Source organism: Fragaria vesca, linkage group LG7, assembly GCF_000184155.1.
Source record: "Fragaria vesca subsp. vesca linkage group LG7, FraVesHawaii_1.0, whole genome shotgun sequence".
Taxonomy (NCBI): Eukaryota; Viridiplantae; Streptophyta; class Magnoliopsida; order Rosales; family Rosaceae; genus Fragaria; species Fragaria vesca.
Genome location: NC_020497.1, coordinates 7470853 through 7497914, shown reverse-complemented (window position 1 = coordinate 7497914; position 27062 = coordinate 7470853). Strand labels below are relative to the sequence as shown.

The 27062-nt window shown below is 37.5% G+C and overlaps 3 protein-coding genes and 1 pseudogene across 3 annotated transcripts in view; 2 read left to right on the top strand and 2 right to left on the bottom strand.

The window, feature by feature from the left end:
• LOC101308317 (CCR4-NOT transcription complex subunit 1-like) overlaps window positions 1-7191 on the top strand; it is a 17471-nt gene extending 10280 nt beyond the window's left edge. Inside the window, exons 28-49 of the mRNA XM_004306916.1 lie at window positions 355-534; window positions 625-845; window positions 929-1064; window positions 1147-1269; window positions 1673-1717; window positions 1838-1915; window positions 2085-2201; window positions 2474-2600; window positions 2681-2781; window positions 2849-2986; window positions 3301-3444; window positions 3530-3661; window positions 3751-3789; window positions 3874-4020; window positions 4110-4171; window positions 4561-4714; window positions 4807-4998; window positions 5316-5420; window positions 5604-5738; window positions 5928-6158; window positions 6494-6595; window positions 6693-7191. Coding sequence (XP_004306964.1) covers window positions 355-534; window positions 625-845; window positions 929-1064; window positions 1147-1269; window positions 1673-1717; window positions 1838-1915; window positions 2085-2201; window positions 2474-2600; window positions 2681-2781; window positions 2849-2986; window positions 3301-3444; window positions 3530-3661; window positions 3751-3789; window positions 3874-4020; window positions 4110-4171; window positions 4561-4714; window positions 4807-4998; window positions 5316-5420; window positions 5604-5738; window positions 5928-6158; window positions 6494-6595; window positions 6693-6839 — 2856 coding nt within the window. The 3' untranslated portion in view covers window positions 6840-7191. The remainder of the gene's footprint in view (window positions 1-354; window positions 535-624; window positions 846-928; window positions 1065-1146; window positions 1270-1672; window positions 1718-1837; window positions 1916-2084; window positions 2202-2473; window positions 2601-2680; window positions 2782-2848; window positions 2987-3300; window positions 3445-3529; window positions 3662-3750; window positions 3790-3873; window positions 4021-4109; window positions 4172-4560; window positions 4715-4806; window positions 4999-5315; window positions 5421-5603; window positions 5739-5927; window positions 6159-6493; window positions 6596-6692) is intronic.
• Window positions 7192-7299: 108 nt separating this feature from the next.
• Window positions 7300-9809, bottom strand: LOC101308021. Its single transcript, XM_004306915.1, has 4 exons — window positions 9423-9809; window positions 8536-8909; window positions 8360-8441; window positions 7300-7739 (listed from the first exon to the last, which is right to left on the bottom strand). The coding sequence occupies exons 1-4, from the start codon at window positions 9744-9746 to the stop codon at window positions 7473-7475; spliced, it is 1047 nt and encodes a 348-aa protein (XP_004306963.1). The 5' UTR covers window positions 9747-9809; the 3' UTR covers window positions 7300-7472.
• A 4234-nt stretch (window positions 9810-14043) lies between these two features.
• Window positions 14044-15192, bottom strand: LOC101307725 (protein transport protein Sec61 subunit beta-like). Its single transcript, XM_004306914.1, has 2 exons — window positions 15121-15192; window positions 14044-14529 (listed from the first exon to the last, which is right to left on the bottom strand). The coding sequence occupies exon 2, from the start codon at window positions 14524-14526 to the stop codon at window positions 14275-14277; it is 252 nt and encodes an 83-aa protein (XP_004306962.1). The 5' UTR covers window positions 14527-14529; window positions 15121-15192; the 3' UTR covers window positions 14044-14274.
• A 10594-nt stretch (window positions 15193-25786) lies between these two features.
• On the top strand, window positions 25787-26483 carry LOC101308819 (annotated as a pseudogene).
• The last annotated feature ends 579 nt before the right edge of the window (window positions 26484-27062 follow it).

Below are 27062 nucleotides of genomic sequence, written 5' to 3'. Positions count from 1 at the left end.
TGCTTTTTTCTTTTTCTGTTTTCATCCCTCCGTCTACAACCACCTCTATGATCATGATAGTTCCATGAATGTGGATAATTTCTGTTGTTTTTTGAACTTACTATTCCATGAATCGTTCTTTGAGAAATTTGAGAAGGCTAGGGATGGGGGCATGGGGTACTTTGAGAAATCTGTTTTTCATCAGTTTTTATACTCTTGTTCAAAAGTTCAATTGATCACAGTATTAAATATGAAACTTTTTTCTTGTTAAGTGTTTGGAGCCTGGAAAATTAGGCTAATTTTAGTTAACTATAAGATCCCTGTATTTAGATGTTCAGTTTATTTTGTTGTTTAATCGTGGTTTATTATTTGTAGGCAGTAGCAACAATTGATGGTGAGATAGGTCAGCAGCTTTCAGTAAGAAGAAAGAGAGAAGGTGTTGGTGCAACCTATTTTGATGCTAACATGTATCCACAAGGTTCTATGGGTGTTGTGCCAGAAGCTCTCCGCCCTAAACCTGGTCATTTGTCCCTTTCTCAACAACGAGTGTATGAGGTAAGACATTACATTTTACTTGGGAAATTTTCTCCTTGGAAGAATGCCTTGTGACTCTTCATCTTCTTACACCCCACCTTTATGATGTAGGATTTTGTTCGGATTCCCTGGCAAAACCAATCTATTCAAAGTTCGCATGTTCTGCCAGTTGCTACCACAGCTTCATCTGGTAGTGCCGGTCTCACTAGCACATATGGTTCAGCATCCGGGCAACTTAACACGGGCTACTCACCAGGACCTGGAAGCAAATTTGAAGCTGTTTCTCGTCCATTGGATGAAGTGATGGAATCCAATTCTGCCCTCCATCTTAGGTTGGTGCTTATAGCTCTGTACTATATGCATGATGAAGTATTATTTGCGGAAATGTTTGACAATATAGTATTTTGTGCAACAGTGCTTCATCTATTCATGTTGGGGTGGGCGATGGCGTTTCCCATGATAGTTCTGAAAATGATTCTGTTGTTGGCTCATTTCCTTCCGCTGCTTCTGCCCCCGAGCTGCACTCTGTAGAGTCATCTGATGCTGTAAAGGTTGACAGAACTTCTTACATGTTTATAGGGCGGTGAAGTTTCATGTTCTCTCTGTTGCCTCAAACTTATATCTTGTTTCCAGGAATCTGGAGTATCTTCACAGCCACTGCCTTCACCTGCTGTAACTGAACGTCTTGGAAATCTCTCAGAGCCTTCCCTCAGCACAGGGGCTGCATTGGAAAAATACCAGATTGTTGCGCAGAAGGTTGCAAATATCTTTTTAGCTTATACTTATCTGATGTTTGTATGGTCCTATTTAAATTGGAGATGGGTTGTTGATCTGTTCACTCCAAATCTGTGTTGTGTTTGGTACCTGTTTGGGGCCATAATACATTCTCATGTATATAACATGTCCCAAATTGGGTTGGCACTCTTTATCCTCCTCTATTTGAAGAGGGGGTATCGGAGATGGGTGCAAAGGCATTGCACAGCCACCTACTGCAAGAAACTTGGTTTGAATTTGCATATTGAGCAGCAACTTACATTACATGAGAGTCACAAAGGATACTTGGTTCACGCTTATATTTCCATCCTGCCTTTTATTTTTTTACAAGTAATGATAGGTATAGATGCAATCGTAGCATGACACATCTTCTTAATGGTTTCAGTTGGAAGCCTTGGTAACTGACGATGCTAGAGAATCAGAAATCCAGGTACTGTATTTGTTTGATCCCAGATATGGGCACCCAATTATTTTTTTGGAGAGTTTTCCATTTTGTATACAGACTTGTACATTCGTACATATGCATCCACTAACATAAATGTAAATCTAGGGAGTCATTGGTGAAGTGCCTGATATTATACTCAGATGTGTTAGTCGAGATGAGGCTGCCTTGGCTGTGGCTCAAAAGGTCAGTGCTACTGTTTGTAACTAGTTGTATTATTTTGGTCATGTGTTCACGTTTATAGATTAGTGTTAGAGTTAGCTTGATTGTTTTTGGAGTTTCTCTGTCGTGTTTCGAGCAACCTCTTTAAAAAGTGTCCCTTGATTATAAATTCGTTTCATTAATCTTCATACAGGTTTTCAAGGGTTTGTATGAGAATGCATCAAACCAGATTCATGTTGGCGCTCATCTCGCAATGCTTACTGCGATTCGTGATGTTTGCAAGCTTGTTTTTACTCAGCTAACCAGTTGGGTATGCACTATTAAAACTCACAGTTATTGTTGTCTGGCTATTTGCAGTCCATCCAATCCACACTTCCCCTTTGGATGTGTTCTTTTTATGTGGAGGGTTTAAATATTGATTTTGGTCACACGAACTTTTCAATGACCTAAACTTTTGGTCTTACTTGCTGATGCTATTGCATATTTGTATGATCATGTCACTTCAAGTCACAATTAGAAGCTGGTTATATATTCTCAAGACTAGCCTTCTCTCATTAAATATTTATCGGCAACTTGTTTCAGGTGATTTATTCTGACGAGGAGCGGAAGTTTAACAAAGAAATTACTGTTGGCCTTATACGCAGTGAATTGCTAAACCTTGCAGAGTACAATGTTCACATGGCAAAACTTATTGACGGTGGCAAGAATAGTACGTAGAAGGAATATTTTGTTTACATGGTTAGTTTTTGATGAAGATCCAACTTACTGATTTCATATATTAAAATGCAGAGGCAGCAACAGAGTTTGCCACTTCCTTGATCCAAACTTTGGTGATTGAAGAATATAAAGTTATCTCAGAACTTAGGAATCTTGTTGAAGCATTGTTTAAGGTCTGTGTAACAAACATCTATTTAAGTTATCTATTAGAGGAATTTGTTTACAAATTCTGAAACACAGGTTGCTGCAAAGCCTGGATCTCCTGAGTCACTGCAGCAGCTGGTTGAAACTATCAAGAATCCTGCTGCAAATGTGGCTGCTCTATCTGGTATTAATGTTGGGAAGGACGACAAGGCCAGACAATCGAGAGAGAAGAAGGCTAGTATCTTTAGTGTTTTAGCCTATTTTATGTGTCGTTTCTGCCTCAAATGATACTAATTTATTTTGTCCTATGATAATGCAGGCCCCTGTCCACTCCCCGGGAAGCAGGGAAGAGTTCAGTATTGTGGAGTCTGCAGAACCAGATCCACCTGGTTTTCCCGAGCAGGTACTATGAGACATTTTTGTAGTTTCTATTTCTTTAACAAAGAACACAATATAATTCAGTTAGGAAATTATGCAAATGGAGATTCGCTATGTACACTGTACATCTTTTTAGCCTTTGCTCTTTTGCTCATGTGAGTAATCTGTAGGTGAAAGATGTGTTTGCTCAGTGGTGCCGGTTTTGTGAACTTCCTGGTGCAAACGAAAATAATTGTTCCCATTTTATCTTAAATTTGCACTCGATTGGCATCCTGAAGGATGATCTGACGGACCGGTTTTTCCGACTACTCACAGTGAGTTTACAGTTCAGAATATAAATTTGAATTCAATTAAGAGTTACAATACATAGTTTGAAGCCTTTTCTTTCTTCATTCTCAGGAGATTTCTGTTGAACATTGTCTATCTTCTGAGGTGATTAATTCAGGCACACTGCAAACTCCTCAGCAAGCGCAGAGTCTATCCTTCCTGGCCATTGATATTTATGCTAAACTTGTATTTTCAATTCTCAAGGTAATTATTTCTTCACTTACGTAAACCCTAATATATGTAATATATATGTTTCTATGGTTTCTGGGCCTAACAAACTCACATTATTTCAGATGGAGCAGGGATCCAGTAAATTGATTCTCTTGTCCAAGGTGAGCATTGCGCCTTTTTGATTGAAATATACTTTTAATGCCTATCCAGTAATGGTTTTGTATGATAACTTCGGTATTCTACAGATTTTGGCAGTCACAGTGAGATTCATTCAGAAGGATGCAGAGGAGAAGAAATCGTCTTTCAATGCAAGACCATATTTTAGATTGTTTGTTAACTGGTTGCTAGACCTTGGGTCTTTGGATCCCGTTATTGATGGTGCTAACTTTCAGGTCAAGGTCTACTGGATTAGATAATATTGTCTTTGGTTTGTTAGTTTGCCTATGTCAATTTACTGGTGTCTCTGTTGTCTGTGCTTCAGATATTGATAGCCTTTGCAAATGCGTTTCATGCGTTGCAACCCCTCAAAGTTCCTACATTCAGGTTAGCATCTTTCTGTATTAATTAACCATTCATCGGTGGTAGGAGATAGTGGTAGTTGATAAGCTTTTAAGGCCTAGCACAATATGGGAGGTTCTAAGTTTTGGAGTTTATTCGGTCAGGGATCAATGCTGAGTTATCTGTTTGGAGACTTATACCATAGTTTGGGCTAACAAAACCTTTTGTCTTGTCATCCTAATCCCTCTCTTTAGAATACCACCATCTCTATCTCTGTCATTTGATGTGTACCTTTGGCGTTCGTCTTGGGAATATGTATTAATTTAATATTTGGGAAGGTTTTAGTTTGATAATTGCTATTGATGTCCTATAAGAATATATATTGATGTATCAAAGATTAAATTTTTGATTTATTTTCCCCTTGGCACCATCAGCTTTGCATGGCTCGAGCTGGTGAGTCATAGGAGTTTCATGCCTAAAATGCTAGCTGGAAATGGTCAGAAGGGTTGGCCCTATATCCAACGTTTGCTGGTCGACTTATTTCAATTCATGGAGCCATTTTTGAGGAATGCTGAACTAGGAGCTCCGGTATGCATTTTAATCTGTTGGATTTCATTGTCTGCCGAAGTATACCATAAATTGATAACTCACATCATTTATTGTCTTCTCTATTCATGTAGGTTCATTTCCTATATAAAGGTACCCTTAGAGTGCTACTTGTGCTGCTCCATGATTTCCCCGAGTTCCTTTGTGATTATCACTTCACTTTCTGTGATGTTATTCCCCCAAGTTGCATTCAAATGCGAAATATCATACTCAGTGCGTTTCCCCGTAACATGAGGCTTCCTGACCCATCTACTCCGAATTTAAAGGTTGTTGATGATCCTTTATATAATATTTTATTAAGCAAATAGTGCTTATGTTTATTTTATTTAAAACCCTACAATTGCTATTGGTTGATTCCAACTGTAAGAAAAAAAATATATTATGATGGTATGACAGATAAAATGTTACAATATGAAAATAAAAAAAAGAATATACTTTTAAAAAAGTTTATTTTCCTCTAATTTGCAGTTCAGGAGAAAAAAGATTAGTCAACATTTTTGTCTTGATAGAGAGAAAAAACTAACAAGTTTACACATATTTTTCGTCGTGGAAACTGATCAGAATGGAATCTTTACATCTGCAGATTGATTTGCTTGCTGAAATCACTCAATCTCCACGAGTTCTTTCTGAGGTTGATGCAGCTTTGAAAGTAAAGCAGATGAAAACCGATGTGGATGAGTATCTCAAGGTTTGTAGTCCACTTTACTTAATGGACAGAGACTGCTTCTTTCCTTCTGTAATTTGTCTTGACGTTTTTTTGTTTGAATCGGTTACTCTTATAGTTTGAAGGCTTCTAATGTACAATATGTGTTCCTAGTCTGCTCTTTTGATAGAGTTGTATCATTTTTAAATGGGTGAATATACTTTGCAGACAAGGCAACAAGGCTCCTCATTTTTGACTGAATTGAAGCAAAAATTGCTCCTTTTACCAACCGAAGCTTCCTCAGCCGGTACTCGTTACAATGTACCCCTCATCAACTCCCTTGTACTCTATGTTGGGATGCAGGTACTGAGTTTGCATTCTAATACCCAGCCATTCTTATGATTGTTTGTTTGAAATCAAGATTCTGGTTTTGTAATTGGGTTGTTCTTGGATTTGCATACTTTATAGTTAAACTTTTTACCAGTGAATTGATGGGGAGGGTTTGGGTGTAGTGGATGTTTCAATGCTTATTAACGAGGTTTGCTTTTACAGGCTATCCAGCAGCTTCAGACTAGAACACCGCACGCACAGGCAAATCAAACTGGTCCCTTTGTGTATTTGGTAGGGGCTGCTTTGGATATCTTCCAGACTCTGATAGGGGACCTAGATACTGAAGGACGATACCTTTTCCTAAATGCGATAGCAAACCAACTGCGCTATCCAAACACCCATACACATTACTTCTCCTTCATTGTTCTTTACTTGTTCGCAGAGTCAAACCAGGTGAGACAAGTTAGAGGCTTGATACTACTGTATACATTATTTACTGTTGTCTTGGTCAGTCAAGAGTACCTGCTTTTTCATTTGGTTATATGATTGGATTAATAACGTGGAAGGTTGCCTCCTGATATACATGTGGGTCTCTCAGTTCTTGGTGGGGATTATTATCACCAAGATCGTTGGGCTGCGGAACCTTGACATCAGCCATTTTACCTTTACCTTGCTTCCAATTTATATATCATTCACTTAGTTATTTTGGGGTGTTGGTATATAATTACCATGTTTTGATTATTCAAGTACTGCATGTGTTAAACTGTCAATATACAATTTTTCAGCAGGAAATTATCCAGGAGCAAATCACAAGGGTCTTGTTGGAACGTCTCATTGTTAATCGTCCACATCCATGGGGTCTACTGATCACATTCATTGAGCTAATCAAGGTAAACACTCATTCTCCCTCTGAAAAAAAAAACAAAAAGAAACTTGGAGCTTTCTGAATGATGTGAACTGACCTAAGTTTCTACATGTGAATGTCAGAATCCGAGGTACAACTTCTGGAACCGAGCTTTCATTAGGTGTGCACCAGAGATTGAAAAACTCTTTGAATCTGTATCGAGGTCTTGTGGGGCAAAGCCTGTGGATGAGAGTATGGTTTCAGGTTGGGTACCTGAGACTGCTCACTGATGCTTCGTGAATCATATGGCAGTAGTTTTAGTAGGTGATAAATGCAGCAGCGATGTACTTTATTATCTGGCTAGAACCCAGCTGTTGGATTTGTTGTTGTATGTTTGACTTGTAGATGTTCTGCAAACCAACTACAACTAAATGTAATTTTAGTCCTTTATTGTACGTAAGAGATCCCAGGAGCTTTTGGCTATTGATAATTTCATCTAATGTCGTTGAAAAGTTTGGGTGTAATATAACATGGTAAACTCTAAGAGAGATACCCTAGGATTCAGAGTGATCCTGTTTCCCGATTTCAGTTTGTGCATTTTCCCATGAAAAATAAAATAAAATGCCGTGTTCTGTATTTGAGATCTTTTAGCTTTGTTTTCACTTTCTTTCTTTCTGGGATGAGACCTCGTATGTTTGTCCTTTGCTCTCTGAGATAATCATCATTTGACATGTTTCAACATGCTATTTTGTTTTGCGCAAGAAAATAAGGGTTTGCTTGATACCCAAAGTTTATTCAAGAAATACAGGGTACAACGATTTCTGGCACATATCCAAGATTATTCGATGACATGAAATTAGTTAACCGAAGTACCACTGCCTCTACTGTCAGATAGCTTATGTTTAACCCTTCAAGGGAGAGAGCTACTTTAACGACCTTTGCCGTTCTGATGATGTTGGCGCCTTGCCTCGCACGGATTTGAAGTAAATGGTCTTGCAGTAAACAGTGAGTTTGTTCCACACTACGGTCTTGGTGGAGTAGGGCTTCTGAGAATTTTCCGATACCTCTGAGAGTCTTCCGATTGTACATTGCCTGGCTCGTATCTTCTTCTTGTTTGCCTCCTCTTTGGTCATGTTTATTTTCTTCCATGTGTTCTCAACTGCTTTTGCACGTTGCTTCTCCAGCTTAATCTGCCAAATTATCAACCAGAGAGAAACGAAATTTAGTGAATATCAACCACATATCTAATGAAATATTAAATGGGACTCGTTTATCTATCTTTGCATACGAGTGGATATCACAAAATAAGTAAGTTTGAAACACTATAATGATATACTTCGAGACCAGTCATGTTCACTTATTGTTTTACTGAATAAGAGATTTATGTTAAACCACCGTTGAATGTAGAGTTGTTTTTTTTTCAACATGTGGATGTAAATCTAAAGGTAAAAAAAAAAATATGAGTCCTTTGGGGTCAGTTAGTAATCGGGTAAACACTATTGATGAAATGACCCATATCTGTGTTAATTAAGGACAAAGTGTTATAACCGTATACTAGTTTATTTTCGCCACATGCATCAGACAATAAGATATGTAATTTAAAACATGATGGACAAAATTGAGAGCAGTCTCATGAAATCGGAATTGAGCGTTGTACATTTGATGGTTACAGACTTACAGGTTAACATATCATGAATTGAATCCCTATGCAGATTGACCCAAAAAAACCAGACAATATTTCGGATTTTAAACTAATACTTCATATTATGGGGATTGACCGAATACTGCAATTGTTTTGAGATTTTCGTACCTCAAGCTTTTTGATGTCCTTCAAGGCCTTGCTGGTCTGCTTGAATTCCCATTCCTCAATGGCAGCTTCTTCTTGTCTCAACCTGTCAACACATTTGAATAGACTTAACAAAACCATTCATACCATATATGCTCAAATTCATACAAGGAAAACTAATAGAGGTCAAGTCTCCTCACTTGGTCATAAGCTTCATCTGCTCAGCTTTCTTCCATGCCTCAACCTCAGCCTGCAGCTCCTGCTTCTTGACTTCATCCAAGAACTCATGGTACGGCTTCGGCCGATCCATCAGCTTATCTCGTCCGGCAATCGGGCTTTCGCAATCCGAGTCTTCATTTGTGCTCTGCTCACCTTGTGCCAAATGGCTATCCTCTTCATCAACAGACCTCTCGTCTCTCTCTGAGTTTGATTGGTGCCCAACAATTTCATGGTGAGGAGAGGATGAGGTATCGGTCATTGATAGCTTGCTCAGGCAGGAACCCTTGTGAGGATTGGCCTGGAAATTGGTGAGACAGAGCCGGCCAAAGTCTTTGGCATTAATCTCCAACCCTTCCTGTTATGCAATCAAAATATAATCAAAACAGACCTTGAAATCAGAAAGTCGAATGAAAAGAGAGAATTTCAATCAGAGTGTATTATGAAACAAACACATAGTGATCATCATCTTAAAAACCAATATATCAAAAGCAGAGCATGAAATTTCTCATCTACCGATTGATGAAAACTCACCAGAGTTCACAACCTAAATATGAAACTCATTATTCTTGAAAGTTTTACACAAAATAAGATGAAGATAAATCATATTCAAAACCAATCTATGTTATCATCTACAGTCCATAGAGATCAACAAAATCGGAAAAAATCCTATGCAGATCAATCAAAAATCACCAAAATTTCAATACCCTTGAGAGAAATATAACTTTTGAAATATCTTCACACACCCTTTAGGCTAGACCTTGAATGATTCTCAATTCACATGATCCATATAACTATGTCAAACAGAGACATGACAAGAATCCATTTTTCTACAATCAAACAAAACCATCTTCTTTCAATGAATCAATACCTGGTTTAATCTTGTGGACGCGTTTGTAGGCAAGTCAGAGAAGAATTGAGTCTTCTCTGATTTGGGAGAGCAAGTCTTGGAGCTCAAAGGGCTGATAGGGCTTGAGCTGCTGCTACCAGCAGGTGGGGAAGAGCCAGGCAAAACCTCCATCAGAGGAGTCATGCTCCAAGTGGAGCCGCCTGCGGCAACACGAGGCGTCACCTTACTGGTCATCTTTGCCGAGCTTTTGAAGGTTCTGGCTGACATGGGAGATCCATTAATGTTGGCTTTGGTGGTCTTCGAGTTATCAGACAGGTTTGAGCTCATTCTTCCTCCGGACAACATTGTTCTCGCGTTGTCTTCAATCTCTCTCTCTCTGTTCTAAAAATGTGGAGTTTGGTTTTATGGGTGGGAGGTTGGTTAGAGAGAGAGTGATGAAGGGAAGAAGAGGAGTGAGGGAAGTGCCTCAGATTTTGATGCTTTTAAAAGGTGGAGGAAAGAATGGTGCTGGGGGGAGGGACTGTAGGATGGTCAAATTGGCTGAGTGGCCCATTATGGAAAATTCATACATATTTGAGCCACTATGTAGATTGTGCTATATTATGTTGGATTTCACCTACCATTTTTATGGTCTCTCCTTTGATCCTCCCATGTGAATTCAATGGTTCCATTGGTTCCATTGCTCTTGAATGATAGAGATTTTATCCCACCAAACCAACTTCTTTATTCATCTTGTTTTCATGTAAAGATATTATGGACAGAAACTCACTCGATGATATCAGAGTTGTATAAATATTTGACTATAACTGTTAAAGTAGAATCAAGGTGACTTAAACATTTCATCTCTCATATTTCAGGCTATGAGTAGGCTATGAGCATAATTTGAATTATTGTTGGTATTTTCATATTTTAAACTTTACACAAGTGCGCGCTTAAAAAGTAATTTTTATTCTACCGCCAAATTATAAGATTCCTTGAAAGGAAAAATCACTAAATAATTTCTTTAATTATATTTTGTACGGATATCCAAGTTCGAATCCCACATTTCTCAAAAAAAAAATTCTTTTAAAAAAGAAGCGATGTACTATTTAACAGTTTCCGTAAACGAAATATCGATCAAATAATAGAATTATTTGGACTATTTATTATCAACCTGATGCTATTAGTAAGAAATTTATACAAATATTTAAATAACAATTACCAAATATTTAAGTAATTAAGGAAAATGATCACTACTTTTTAATTTTGATACAACTAAATTTATTTAAAAACATATGATTTGTTGACCAAAAAAGGTTGAATACATAGAAATGAGAATCCCTCTAGATGGTAACAAAACTAATTGGAAAACACTTTTAGTCATGGGAATGAGATACATATTGCCAAAAAGAAAATTATGTGTGGAGGTGGTTTGAGTTTTAATAGGAAAACCAAAACCAGGTGAAAGAGGTAAATATATAATTGCGTTATTTTATTATAATAATCAAACGGGAAAAACATTTCATGAATGTCCATTCTTATATGAAATCAATATTACAATAAAAGAATTCCCCACAAAGTGATATATGTTATATAGATCATATGAACTACACTGATATATAGCTTTAAATGAAGCACCTCGATCAGAACCTCCTTTGTAAACCAAACTTGATCACTAAGCTAACAAATAATTCCCTTAGAATCACCACCATTCTGATCCATAATCTTGGAGATGTTCATATTTTCAAGAGTACCGGACCATACACACTTTTGCTATATTCGTTTTGCAATGAAGGTCGAGATGCATGCTTAGGCCACTTTTTGAGCTAGTGAAAGCGAAATACCCCCACTTCAACTTCTCTCTAGCTAGCTTCCTCTTTTATTATCCTCCCTCTATTATCTCCCTTCATTCTGCGTGGGATTTGAATGGATTTCGTGTAAAGATTTGTATGCTGAGATAGTCACCACTCACGACTCAAGTAGTGAAATAAGGTTAACCATCACTTTGTTCTGTCTCCGTGGTTGACACTCGTTCTTTGCTCATCGAGTAAGACTTTGTCCCACATCGCACTCCGGCTAGTTTCATTCAAGGTCTTCTAGTAGCCTCATATGCCCACAAATATTTTCTTAAAAAAACACAAAGGACAAAAAATAAACCAAGAAGCAGTCTCCTGGGTTATGACTTACGACTAATACTACTTTTCAAGGATTTCTAGACATAATCTTCCACAAGTAGAGACAATAAGAGAGAACATATTGTTGTTAAGTATATATGTTTAACCATGCTTAAGCATGTCATGTTCTGGACTTACTTAACGGTTAAATTCAGTTAAGTAAGTCTAAAGATTGAAAAGTACTAGACATATTCTTTGACAAGAAGAGAGAATAAGAGAGAACAAATGATGAACAAAAACGGAGATATTTTATTTACATTAGCAAGATAAACATAACAGTAAATAAGTTAATCATGATCGATCCAAAACATGTCGATCATGTTTCGGTTTTGTGAAGATAATATTTTGTTAGGTTTCCAAGTATAACGACGGATCCATCAAATTTTTTACGGGAGGTAGGCTACTACGCCAGCTTATCATTTGCTCATCTCACTCTGCATAATCTAAATTGCACCCATTTTAGTCCTTGTTCATGTAGGCGTGAGAACCTCGAGTCAGCTGTTAATCATAGCCTGCACTAACTGAGAAGTTAATTAATCACTTAACTCTTATCCTCATCTTAGTCATCTACTATGTTTATCGGTTTCTCCTGATCACACTGGTCAACCTTCTACTGGATGTCACAAAATGCAAGAGCATAGCAATGCGGATCTTTTCACCATGGAATTAAGGATCAGGAATGTTGGTCTTCATCAACATTATTTAGTCAGCCAATTTGGAAACCAAATATTGGCTTTCAATTATTACCGATAACCAGATTGGGAAGACTTCAAGGTCAACCCGCCATCTCCATGGACAAGTCTAGACGTAAAACACCGTTCAGAAGTATATATATCAGAAATTTAAGATTTGGTCTTTCTAGAGTTATTATTGTTGTTGGGAGAACGTTTCTGAACTTCCAGAAACTAAAAGTGGTACAAGATATTTTGATAATGGTTTCAAGCCCTGGTCCTTCAATTACGCTCTTTGAAACTCTGAACCAAACTCGCCATTGTAGATGGAAGTCAATGCTGTTAGTATTGAGAAATTTCGACATTTTGGTTTGGAAATGTAGGAAATCGACACACCAAACTGAACTCGCCATTGGTTAAACACTTAAACTAATGAGAAATTTTGAAAACTAACCAATTTTTGGTCATCAAGATGGTTTTTAACCTTTTATTTTCATTTAGTTGAAAAATAACCATATGATGGTATAAAAAGTCTTTGTTACCCTTAATAACAAATAACCATTTTGAATATCTTGTTAACAAAAAGAATATATCTTGTTTGAATCTGAGCTTGACGAGACCAAAAAGATTGGGGGTTGAGTTGAGATGAAGAAAATGGGTCATGTCTGTGTCAAATAACTCTGAAGATTTAGTTGGATGGTAAATAAGTTTAAATAGGATTGTTGGAGGTCCAAAGAGCTGTGACCATTTTCAGATCGAATCCTAGTTGAAATTTAACTTAGTCAAACTGGTCTCTGATTGCCAACAAATGATGAGAGCTCCATTAAGCCTAGACGCGCTCCAACTTTAGTATAGCTACTGTACTCAGTTCTTCCTATAACGAGGTTCTTGGTCCCCATGTTTATTTTCTTATTTCTGCAAATCATAATTAGTTATGATCAAGGCATATTTTCTTATCAGGAAATAGAATTTCACACACAGTTGGATATAACATCTAAATTTTCTCAAATAAAAGATGAAGATGATTTATCTGCATTGCTACGGTTAGTTTGTACTTTTTCTTCTTTGCCGAACGAAAGGATGAAAATGATATCTCTATTTTAGGGCAAAGTGTCTCCTGGAGAACAATTATTTTATACAGTACCATCGAAAACAAAAGAATTGTATTACACCGGTCAAATATATATATATATATATATATAGCAAATGATCCTAATAGTATTACGTTAAGTTATCGATGAAGCCCCTTAATAACAAAAACAGTTTTCAAGTTTTAGTTGTAGAGAATTGATACGGGCATAATAGACTTTTTGTCTTGTAAAATAGTTATTTTTCAACTAAATGAAAAAAGATAGTTAAAAACTATCTTAATGACCAAAAGTTGGTTAGTCTTCAAAATTTCTCTAAACTAATAACGTTTGTACTGAGAAATTTTTTATATTTTGGTCTGAAATGTAGGAAACCAATATCATGAGACATGAAATTGAACTCCGGTATTTTGGTTTGAAAATGTAGGAAACTGATATCAGTTACCAAGCACCAATGGCACCAAGCCCACCCTTAATCTCATGCCAGAGAATTCATGAGATTGTGTGAGCATAATGCACAAACAATCTAACCTCTTTTCATTTTGTCCTCGACTCCATGAGAATAAGCTGCTTGTATCAATTTGGTCCCAAACCACATGATGAGAACAGAACTCTCATACAAATATGATTCTCCATTCACACCATGTTAACCAACTTATACATGTTACCCTTGTAGTTAACAAACTCTGATCACTGTATGATTTCAACAGAATTGCCAAAAAAAATGGGATTCAAATTGTAGATGAGACCAAAATTTTAGTATCTAAAAGCAGCCTCTGATTCTACTAAACTCAGACCTGAAACAGCTAGAACCGTTCCAAACATTCAATTCAATTAGTACAATGAAGATTTGATAAAACTGTGATTTCTTTTCATAACTAGACTATTATTATTTCATGATAAAAAGAACACCATATTGAACTTTGTTTCCTATGTTTAGTACAGACTACAGAGCACCTCTCTAAGAGCGCACAAAGTAGAGCTTTCCCATGACATGAAGAACAGCAACAAAGCCAATGAAACCAATGCTCATGATGAGAACAACATTTGGGGAGATCTTGAGTCCAGGGGCATCGTCAGTGTAGAACTGGAGCATAGTCCCGGCTGCACCTCCAGAAGCACCACCACCGCTTGTCGTCGTCCTCCTCCTACGCATGCTCGCAGTAGCTGCGGCACTTCCTCTTGGGGGAGCTGCTCCACCGCCTAAAACCATTTTCTGCAGAACCCGATCACACATTTAGACTCCCAATCCCAAACACATATCGACTCACATCTAACAGAAACCCCACAAATAGAATCCACCCAAATTACATTCTACTAAACCCTAATCCTCTTCTCGATTCAATTTGGGTACCACAGAACAAGATACACATGAATCCGATTCCTATCAGAATTGCACAAATCTATAGAATAACAAAAGGACTAATCAATGACATGCAGAATTACATACAAATCGATTAAAATCTTCAATGTTCATCAGCTATTACCCAAATTCAATCTCAATTCATTCAATTTCATTTAGGACTAGAGAACCTTCTGGTCCAAACAATAAGGTATGATCATAACGTACAGATCTAGAATTCAAATCACACTACACACATCAGCAGCCACATCCATCAAACAAAACTTCAAATTTTACAAATTCACACGATTATATAAACAATTGAGAGACCCTAGAACCCAGATCCGCGAATCGGACCCAAGATCCGGTCAATGCAGAATTCACATAATCAAAATTAAATCATGATTGAAAAGTTGAAAAGAAGAAGACGAAATTGAAGGTTGCATGGCGTAGAGGAGAACTTGCCTTTGAGTCTGAGTTGGCGGAAGGAAGAAGGCGTTGTTGTTAGAAGAAGGAAGGGAGAGCGAGTTTGACTGCGAAGGCTCTGAAATTATTTTGTTTATATAGTGCTGAGCGTTTGAAGGCTATTTTGTCTACGTGGTCGTGGGCTTCCACGCCTCTTCCTCCAATTGTCTATTGCCACGTCAGATCCCGCGTATGCACCCCTGCCAAATATGAAATATCCGTCCGTCCTTTTTATATCTTATACAGAATTTTTTTCGGGACATATAATTTACCCCCTTAATGTTACTGTCCCGATATATTGTTACGTCTTGAAGCTCTTTCAGTCTTTCCAATTCCAACCAAGGAGTATTACTGATCCTAGACCAACAGTGAGAATCTTTCCAACGAAATCAGCTTTCTGATAATGTTTATGCAAATCAACAATGTCTGAAACTATATTTTTCTATGAAATTACTGTTACATGGCAGAGACATTGATAACATTTTGTGGGGGAAATATATCTAATAAGGTTTATAAAGCTAGGAAATTTTAATGTTTGGATACATTCCAATGATTCCATTTTCAATTTCTATGAATACATTGATAATTCTGTGATATTTCAATTTATTAAAGTAATTTATAAAGGTCCCTTTTCTATGAAATTTTCTATTTATAAAGTTAGTTATAAGTTAAGTACAAGATTTTACTTAAAGCAATTTTTAACTGTACATATTTCAAGTGGGATCCGGCTCCTTTACGGTGAATACAGTGAATATTTTTTTGAAGTTATAAATTTCATAAAATCATAGTCATTGAAAATACCCAATAGTCAGATAGTCGCCACATCAGCTTGTTTCACGTTTTGAGTTTTCATCTCAAACTGTCGTCAAACCTGCCGTTATCCCCAACAAGAAATTAAAGAAAAAAAACACGGTTCTCCATACAAACCGCGATTCCAGATCGTTGTCTTGAAGAACATGAACCAGATCTTCGAGCAACAAAGAACATGCCTTTTAATCAATATAAAACTTGTATTTCGTCTCCTCTAACCAATTCTCTGCTCTCTAATTTGCATCCTTGTTTTTGTTTTGGATTTGATGGGTTTTCACTTTCTTTTGTAAGAATTCATATGGATTTGCAGGTTCTGTTCATATTTCAATCCCAAAACCGATCCATATTTGACTGATCAGTCATGTTTATATTGCATTGTTTTTCTATTATGTTAGCCAAAATCTGGGTTTTCTAATTGGCCACGCTGGTGTGTAAAGAAGAGGAAGACGACCATCTGCCATGGTTCTTGGCTGCAGTATGCAGATAAGTCAGTAGAGTATGAGAAAAGAGTTGAGGAAGAAAGAAGAGGAAGACGGCCTTTGATTGCGTCAATGGTGGTGTGGGTTTCAATAGGTTTTTCTCTTAGATGTGATTGAGTAAATTGACGAGTTCGATCGAGGGGATGACGATAGAGATTTTGCTGAAATGTACGATGATTAAGAACGAGTTTCTTACGGTTGAAACTAGAAGTTAATGTTAACGTCGGTTTGAGAGAAAGGCTCTAAATATGACATTGGATGATGTGGCAAGCACTGATCATAAGATCAGTTGGAGGATTAGGCTATTATGAAATTTACATAAAGTTACTGTAGAGGAGCTCAATGCATCTGTATCACTGTATGGGCAGCAAAAAACTTAGTTTCCTCCAATATTTCACTACGTGAGAAGGTAATATCTTTTATTATTATGGTTCGAGTAACAGTTGAAAGAAATATTCATTTCGATCTTTGTAGGGTTGTTGAATAAACTTGAAAGATAATTTGGCCATGAACTAATTGTGACGGTTAGGTAGGCTGCTTGCATTGCATAACGCATGTCTGAAAATTCTTCATAGAAAAAAGGAGATAATATACAAGTTATGGAATATGAATGATATGAAATGTAGTCGGATGACATAGTCCAAGCATGACAGATGTCCCTTAATTCCAGGTTAAGGGTTAACCTAATTATCTAAACAATACAAACTCAAGCATCCCCATATGGTATTTGCAGTTAAAAATAACACACAATGAGCTCAAATATAATATGTAATACACTTCGTGGTAAAGAACATCATTCCTAGTACATGTCATAGATTAAGGATATAAAAAGAGGAATAAACTTTACTCATATATGATTTAACTTAGTCAGTTATTCTACCTCCTAGCAACTAATTAATAAGATAAAACTACCCCGTGTAAACTAGCTGAATAATTCTAGCCTCAATTACACCTGAATTCGGATGAACAGATAGGTTCTCAAACATAAGTAGGAACAGGAGAAGACTAGAATGTCGTTCCAGTGACAAGCTCTCTTCGGCAGGCTAGCTGTAAATGAGGAGACATTACCCTCGATCACTCACCACATTGCCGAACATCTAAACAAGATATATGATCATTTACATTGAGCACCTAACAGTTAAATAATCTGGATGCTCATCAAAATTGAAGGCAATATTCCCATCAACAAGCTTAAGCAGCAAAGTCAAGACTTTCGTCTCATGAAAAACCTATACAAAACGTTTCGTTCCCACTCCAGTCCTAGCAAGGTACTCGATGACAATAGAGTTCTGGAATTTGGTCGCCATGTCAACACTTCAAGAGCAGAAAATAAGGTTGCCAAGGCAGGAGTAATATGACTGGCCGAAACATGATACTACGTACTCTAAGCTCTTGCACTCTTTCCAACGAAGGAGTACTGATTATTAGATGGTTTTTAGAATCCTATTAAAGCCGTCTAAAACTTAAGTTTGGATCTCATTTTATAAACATACAAACACACATGCATATATTCAAGAACACTTTAATACATTCTGCATACTTAAGTTATCCCATATGAACTAGGAACATACCTTGGTTGGATCTCCAATCTGCCTTGACTGCTATCTTCGATGATGACACCATTATGATGAACTTCTGAATTGGCTGCACACACGAACAATAGTTGGATGCATGTCTTCTGTGTTTCTGTATCAAGCAGCACTATGGGAATGCCAAAACTCAATGCCAAACCGATAAAGAACACAGGGAGTTAGCCTCCTTTATATAGCGATCACAAACCGGATTCAATCCCATAACCAAATCCTTATTGTACTCAATGTTAACAACTGCATAGGCATAATCCTATCACAATACTATTTCGAATGCAATTCAGGTTAAATGCAATGAACCTCTATGTAATCCAACTGATATACAACTTGGATTACTTCTCTGAAACTGAGTTAAAGACTTAAGCTTCTTGTTATTCAATCCATATTCAATATGAATTTGACCATAATGTTGACAGATGTGTTTAAGTCCAAATCAGTCCCAACACTGATTCCAGACCTCCTGTAGTCAACAGTGAGCATTCTTCCAGCGAAATCAGCTTCAATATATTCGAGGAAGTTTTTATATGCTGACCTTGAGTGCTTGACGATCAAAAAAACTTGGAGTGAAGGTGTGTTAGTTTCATGTTTTCCGGTGATCATGATAAATCCTAAAAACTTCGGTACCCATCTTACGTACTTTTTCCTTCTATAAACCCAAAAAGAATAAAAAGTTAATAATGTAGAATAAATCATCAAATACTAATTCTATTATCAAGGCATGAGTTCACATCATAAAATGATTCACCAAAAAGAAGTTAAGTGGAAGTATGGAATTCTGATGATGTTCGATCGTCATGCATTTCCAGAAAGTATAGTGAAATAGTGTAGGTAAAAATTTTCGTAATCATTGCAACACAAACTATGTAAATTTCAAGCCTCTAAATTGTTACCTAGCATTGGATAGTTGGAGTGTTGGACTATACAAAGCCAATATCGTAAACAAGATATCGTGGAGCACCAAAAAATTTAGACACAATTCCAGGGCAGTTGTTAGCCTTATAGGAATACAATTTAGATCGATCTTTCAGCATAACTGTAACAGTAAATAGATGATTCCACGAATCTAAATCAATTAATCAATTTTAGGAAAAACCTGAGTAAAGCTTTATTTGGAAAGAATGAATCTTAAGAAGGGGCCTCTGCCTTCTTGCTTTTGCAATCGAAGCTCTTGATTACCAAAAAAAGAAAGAAGGGCAGCTATATTAGAAATGTTCAAAACAAAAAGAATGTCAGTGAAACTCGTTCTCGATGTATGGTGATTGGATTTGAAGAGTAATTTTCTTCCATCTGGTACAACGTATTTTCTCAACAACATGACATCTGATAAGACCAAGCTACCATCTTCTATACTACACTTTCCTAGTAATGTACACAAATTTCAGAAAGGAAATGATAACCAATTTGAACACAAATATTTTACAGTCACACAAGGCATACAAAGAAAATTAGGTTTAATATATATATTAGGGAAAATGCTCATTTGCACAAAAAATAAAAGTCAAACCACATTCCAATGACAATAAGACTTTTGACCCAAATTGAATGAGAGATTAGCTTATTTGTGCCCGATTACACAAATCTTTATTAAATTCATAATAAAATAATATTTTTGAGACACTTTTACCCTTGTGTCTTATACACATTTAGAGAGAGAAAATGGAAGAGATAGGACTTTGACCGGAGTCTTGCCGAACTCCGGCGACTGGTCCACAGACTCCGGTCACCAGTCGCTAGAATATTACTGACCCCCAGTAAACTTGTTATCCGCCCCAATAACATATTACTGACTCCTAGTAAACTTCTTATCCACCCCAATAACATATTACTGACCTCCAGTAGACTTCTTATCCACCCTAATAACATATTACTGACCCCCAGTAAACTTCTTATCCACCAGTAAATTTTTTATTCACCCCAATAACATATTACTGACCCCTAGTAAATTTTATTACCTCTTAAGAACTTGTTTGTGATAGGTTCCCACGACAGAACCCGACCGAAATCTCCAATAGATGGTCACTGGCATTGGTGATGGACGTCGCCGACGAGAGAGAGAGAGAGAGAGAGAGAGAGAGAGAGAGAGAGAGGATCGTCTAAAGGGGGAGACGAGGTGTTTGTGTGTGGCGGAGATTGGAGGCGGCTGTGGTGCTTGATGGAAGATCAGAGGCGGCCATGGTGCGTGGCGGAAGATTGGAGGCGGCCGTAGTGCGTGGCAGAGATCGGCAAGGCGTTGGCTAGCTTCGAAGATTGGAGATCAGAGGCTTTAGCGTTGGCTAAGATCGGCGTGCATGGCGGAGCTCGGCTCACCGGCATCGTCGACTTCAGATCTGCGACGTAGGGTTTAGGATCTGCGTCGTTGACTTCGGATCTGCCAGTGAAGAGGAGGCCGAGGAGGAGGCCGGGGAAGTAGGCAGAGGCGAGGACGAGGTCGTTAGAGTTGGTGGATGCGAGGTGAGGTCGTCGGCAATGGACTTGTGAGTGAGAGTTAGAGAGAGAGAGAGAGAGAGAAAGCATCTCGTGAGTGAATGAGAGGTGGAGGGAGAGGTGTGAGATAGGTTAGTGTTAAAGAAGTAATTTTGGTAAGATTAATTGAAATGGACAATGAATAAAGTTTTTCATTGGAATAGGCAACAAAGCCCAATAATTAGTACCAAGGAAATAACTTGGGTGACCAACTATGATCACTCATAGGTGACAAACACCAATGAGAAATGGACACATGTCAACAATAATTATAAACAAACATGCCAAATACCCAATACCCCCATGTTATGTCCTTATATTGCAGCCAAACCTTTTAAAATGGACACGTGTCTCATGTCCATTGGTACCAAATGTCGGGTTTTTAGTACCAAATGGGCATTATTCCTATATATTATTCATATACACAAGACTGCATTTTGGAGGAGACAACAAACAAAGACAAATGCATCTCCAACTCCCACGCCTATCACTGCAATTTTTCAGATTCGGGTACAAATTCGCAATCAATCTCAGTCCTGTTTCAATTTCTATTTGGATTTGTTATCTCAGTCTGATTTTGATTTGTATTTGGATTTGTTTTCAATCCGTATTCTTTTAGGCTTGTCATTAATTCTTCTTTATTCATAGATGAATGGTGTTTGTTCTGTTTTACAAAATTACAAGCATGCTTCTGTCAATTTTTTTCCCACTAAAACAAAAACCTCACCATGTGTAGAAGTTATAGAAATTGTATTTCACTATAATGTATGTTACTGATCTTACATCTATATTCTACAACTATAGCTAATGTTAAGGAACAAATATACTCAAGTAATTAGTGAATCATTGGTGCCGGTCCTCTCATGCTCTGCCTTCTCTCTAAAAACTGGAGAGAGAAAGTAGATCTGATCCTTGTACTCCCCCTTCTCTCCTGCTCTGGTCTAGGTCCTCCCGGATCTACATCTCCGGCTTAAGGGTCGGGGGAGTGTGACCTTGTTCGGGCTTCTAGTCCCAGTGCCCACGTTTTGCTTTTGCGGTTTGTTTCTACGGTTTGCTTCCCTCCCCGTGCACAAAATATCTCCATCCATGGCTGCCAAAGTCCCCATTTCAGGCCTCCTCCCATCTCTTCTCTTCAACCCATCTCATCTCAATCTCCAAAACCTTCCTCTCTCCTCTGCTAATTGTAGTAAGCTCCACCCCTCCGTTGCCGCTAGGAAAATGTCCTCGGAACCGGCTCTAAACGGTGTTTTGGACGCTAGAACGACCCTGTCTTTTTCAAAGACAAATGAGTGGGGAGATCCCTCGAGATTCCACCATGGGTGCCGGTGCGAAGGTCTGCAACTTCATGGCAACGAGCAAAGGAAAAAGGACGGCGATGGATCCACTGCAAATCCCCCCAACGGCGGCGGCTGCTTTTCCAACAGTGTTGGTTATATCTTTGTGTTATTAGGGTTGGCCCTGTGTTTAGGTTTCTGTTTGTTGGTCCTCATGTTTGGACTATTGTTTTACATTATGTTTGTACCCTTTCGTGGGTTTCCCTTTGCAGGCCTATTTGTATTAATCTGGGCTAGTTGCTCTTATTAATATAGTACGTTCTATGTTTTAATCAAAAAAAAAAATAATATATATATATATATATATATATACACACACTCAAGTAATTACATTAATTCAAATGGATGTTGTTTACAGAAATCATTCTAGCTGTTGATTAGGACGATATCAGTGGAGGAGAATATACCTTGATTATAGAAGAGGAGGAGATATTCTCTCTGATACCATGTCTCGCTCATACGACAGGATATGAATCTCAACGCCCCTCACTCCACAGGCACCACCATCATCGGCGTCACCTACCTACGACTGCGGTGTAGTGCTCGGCGCCGACTCTCGAACCACATGTGTCTATGTTGCGAATCGTGCTCAGCAGTCATTGAGGCCCCTTTTGGGATTGGAGGGTCTCCAGTTTATGGATTCTTGGCCAAGCATGAAGAGAAGGAATGAGCTAACAGCAAGCAGAGGCGTTGGTTGTGAAAAGAAATTTCTACCATAGCGACACACTGCCATTGTGGCATGAAGAGTTGGAGTCCTACAATTCTCTACACCCACTATGGCCTGATCTTGCTACCAATAGGATTCAAGCTACATCTGATCAGTTTCTTCATTTGCTCTAGTAGCATGTGATTTAGTTTTATATGAATTATGTAATTTTTAGTTGCCTCCAATATTTCACCAAATTATACTCGTATACATATTTGACAATGCAATTGTTGAAAGTTTTTGAATTAATTTGTTTCCTGAAATCCAATTAACCATCATCTAATTTCTCACCTTCAAAATACTACGATCGTTATTGATTTGTCTTCTTATAAACAAACACAATGAATAATTCATTTTCGAACTCATTTTTGATATGTGTCCTAAGACACAAATGTAGCAAATTCATTTCCGAACTTTGAATTGTTGTCGAATGATTGTGAAACATATTTTGGTCATGACTCATGAGATAATTGTGACAATTGGGTAAGCTTGCATTGCCTAACTGTGAGAAATCCCTAACCACGAAAAACACGATACAAGTTTTGTAATGGAATCACAGTAGGACGTTGTCCTCATTCCTCATCACAGAGAATCTGTAAATGTTGGTCACTCCTCCATTTCTATGGATGTATGGTCATATTCTATCCCTCCAGCTGCTCGCCAGGCTTTTCTCTTTTATTTGTTTGGTGCTACCTTGTAGATTGTTTGTTGTTTTCTTTTTAGTTGTACTTCTTCTCCATGGAAAGAGAGAAAAAAAAAAAAAAAAAAAAAAAAAAGAAAATAAGAGAGAGAGGTATGCAATGCTTTGCTTTGAACTGTAGACTTGATTACTCAATAATCAGCCGCTGTTAGAAGGACCTGGCTCAAACGTAAGATGTGGGATGGTCATACATTAAACAGAAAAGATAGAAAGTGTCACAAGTTTATGTGGGGTGTTCTTCATGGCCTCAAAGTATGAAGGCCTAAATCACAAAATGCCTAAAATTAACGAGGACAAATTAGACTGATGTCTTCAACTCCAAGCAACTGAAAACCAAACATTTTGTAGCAACCAATAACAAAAGGAAACTATATATAGGCCTCGGATAATGTCTCAAGACGTAACATTTGTTATGGAACTTCCTTTGGCTATGACAACATCCTCGAAGCCATTTCAGAAAGCAATACCAAGACCATTAATAGCACGTTTACTTACTTAGAATGGAATTCATCAGGAATGAAAGACAGAATGAATGGGAGACGGAATGGAATAGTATGTGGAGATTTCAGTTCCATTGAGCTGTTTACTTACCACATAGAATTAGAACACGAATGTAATTTATTACTATTTTAATTACTAAAATACCCATGAAAAAAATATATAAGCTACACATTTTGATCACTCTCAACACAATTTTTTCCTTATATGTTGATATAGTTTTGTTTGTCGTTGTCTCAATTGATAAGTTACGTATAATCAACAAACCAAACGAACTATTTTTATTCAGTGTATTAATTGTAATTATGTGGTTACATATTAATAATATAATACAGAACTACGTGTGCGCTTGTGTATATTGCAATCTCGTCCTTGCATAAACTCTCTTCTACCATGATTTATCAAAATCATTTTGACCTAGTACTAACATTTTGGGTGTATCTCAAACTGCAAGTTGCAAGGGTTGAACAACAAAATTAGGGCATCATACGTTTATACATATTAAGTTAAAAAAAAAAAAAAAAAAAAAATTTAAAACAACTTCCACAAATAATATATTATTAGCATATAAAAAGAAGCCTTTACGAAAAAAAAATTGAAATTATTAGCATTTTAAACAAATTCCTCAATATTATTAGCATATAAAATTAAAGAGGATATTTTCGGAATAAAAGTTCATTCCTGATGGTATCATTCCTAATCCCACCTCCCTCCTTGGTATTACAATTCAGAGTTGTCAAGGAATCGATTCCTTATTAGGAGGTGGGACCCACACCCATTCCAATTCCATTATGTGTAAGTAAATGCTGGAATTCTCCTATGTCAGGATCATTCCCTCACTTTTCAATTTCATTCCATGTAAGTAAACATGCCCTAATACTTTTAGCTAGATATCAGAAAACTAAGATCCCCTATACATTGGTGGAGGAAAAGCTATTGTATAACTTATATATTGGAATAAAATCCATCAAATCTTCGAACAACCTTCAACCAACTCTAAAACCTTTTTTCATCACAAAATTCTTGTTAGTATTCAGGGAAGGTTCAAGTTCTGAACCAGATGAACATGACGTTTTTATATGCTGACCTTGACGATCAACAAATTTGAAGTCAGGACATCTTAGTTTCGTGGTACATCGTCTTGAGGAAGTTCATAGTTTTTATATGCTGACCTTGACGATCAACAAATTTGAAGTCAGGACATCTTAGTTTCGTGGTACATCGTCTGGAGGAAGTTCAGGTAATGAACAGAATCATGAATATGATCATTGTCATCAAATGCATCTCCGGTCAGTCCAGTGGATACCACAACCATGATGATGCTTCTATATCTGCTCACACTTATTTCGCTTAAACCCGTAGAGAAAAAGAGTGGCACCAAATAGTTACGTAACTATATACCAGATTCATAATTTTTGCACAGGGTGAGAGTTCAAAACCTTTTCCCTTGAAAACATATACAGAGTCCAACACCATTTCAACTGGATTCATATTCAAGGATTGTCCGAAAAATGGCGAAGCCATACACACATATTCAGAATTCTGGATAACATGCTAGTCACTCATGCCTTTGATAATAAGAACAATACAGTAAGGAGTTATACATTACCCAAGAAGAGAAGCAACATTCTGTACTTAAACTCTCATACATTTTGTAAGAGTGAGATTAAATCTCTTTTCTTATCTTTATGAAGTCACATTTTTTTACTCCAGACATGAATTTGATACCACAGTTCTTATGATAAAACGCATAGCACGGCATGACCTCTGAAGCACTTAGAGTAATTTGAAGAGAATGAATCTTAAATTTGGATTTCCAGCACTCAATAAGACAACAACCAATATCACCGCAATCCTTTTCAGATTTGGGTGAGAATTCGCATTCAATCTCAGTCCATTTTGGTTTTGTATTTAGATTTGTTATCAATCTCAGTCCAATTTGGTTTTGTATCCTTTTAGGATCGGACATTAATTCTTCTATATTTATAGATGCATGGTTTGTGTTCTATTCTACAAAATTACAAAGCATTTTTCTGTCAGTTTCATTCTCAGTAAAACCAAAACCTCGCATGTCTCATTCATACGATATGAATCTCAACGCCCCTCACTCCATGGGCACCACCATCATTGGTGTCACCTACGACGGCGGCGTAGTCCTTGGCGCAGACTCTCGAACTTCCACAGGTGACTATGTTGCGAATCGGTGCTCTGATAAAATCACTCAACTCACTGAAAAAGTCTACGTTTGTCGTTCCGGATCGGCTGCGGATTCTCAGGTTGTTACCGACTACGTAAGCCACTTTCTTCATCAGCACACCATTCAGTTAGGGCAGCCTGCTACTGTCCAAGTTGCTGCTAATCTCATCAGGCTGCTGTCCTATGGCAACAAGAATATGTTGCAAAGTGGTTTGATTGTTGGAGGCTGGGATAAATACGAAGGGGGAAAGATTTATGGAGTTCCTCTTGGTGGCAGTCATTGAGGCGCCATTTGCGATTGGAGGATCTGGCTCCAGTTACTTGTATGGATTCTTTGACCAAGCATGGAGAGAAGGAATGAGCCAGGAGGAAGCGGAGGCATTGGTTGTCAAGGCAGTTTCCCTAGCCATTGCTCGAGATGGTGCCAGTGGTGGTGTTGTCCGCACTGTTGTTATTGATTCAGAGGGAGTGAAAAGAAATTTCTACCCCGGCGACACACTGCCACTATGGCATGAGGAGTTGGAGCCCCAGAATTCTCTACTGGACATCTTGGCTGGTGGTGGTGATGACACTCCCACTATGGCTTGAAAAGCGATTCTAGATAACAGCTGATCAATTTCTCTATTTGCTGTAGGAGCAATGGAGCATGTGATTTAGTTTCATATGAATTATTATGTATTTTTTTTGTTTCCTCCAATATTACACCAATGAATACTGATAACATATTTGACACATGAAACTGTTTGAAAGTTTTGCATTTGTTTTCCTGAAATCCAATTAAGTATTAACCATCATCTAATTTCACACGTTCAAAATATGACTCATTGATCTGTCTTCTAAGCGACAAATTAATGAAATAAATTATTCATTTCCGGACTCATCTTTGCTGTGTCTCCTAAGAAACAATTGTAGAAGTCAAAAAAAAAAAAAAAAAAAAAAACAAATTGGAGCAAATTATTCATTTCCGAACCTGAAATGTTGTCAATTGGTTCCATCTTCAACTCTTGAATGACCTGAAGGTCTATCAGAAGATCTTAACTGATGCTGGCCATTAATTCAAAAAACTCAGAGCCAAGTCAGAAGAGATTACCACAACATAACAATATATTCAACCACAGCTCCTCTCTTATAACTCATGGCAAGTCGGTGCAACTAAATATGACACAT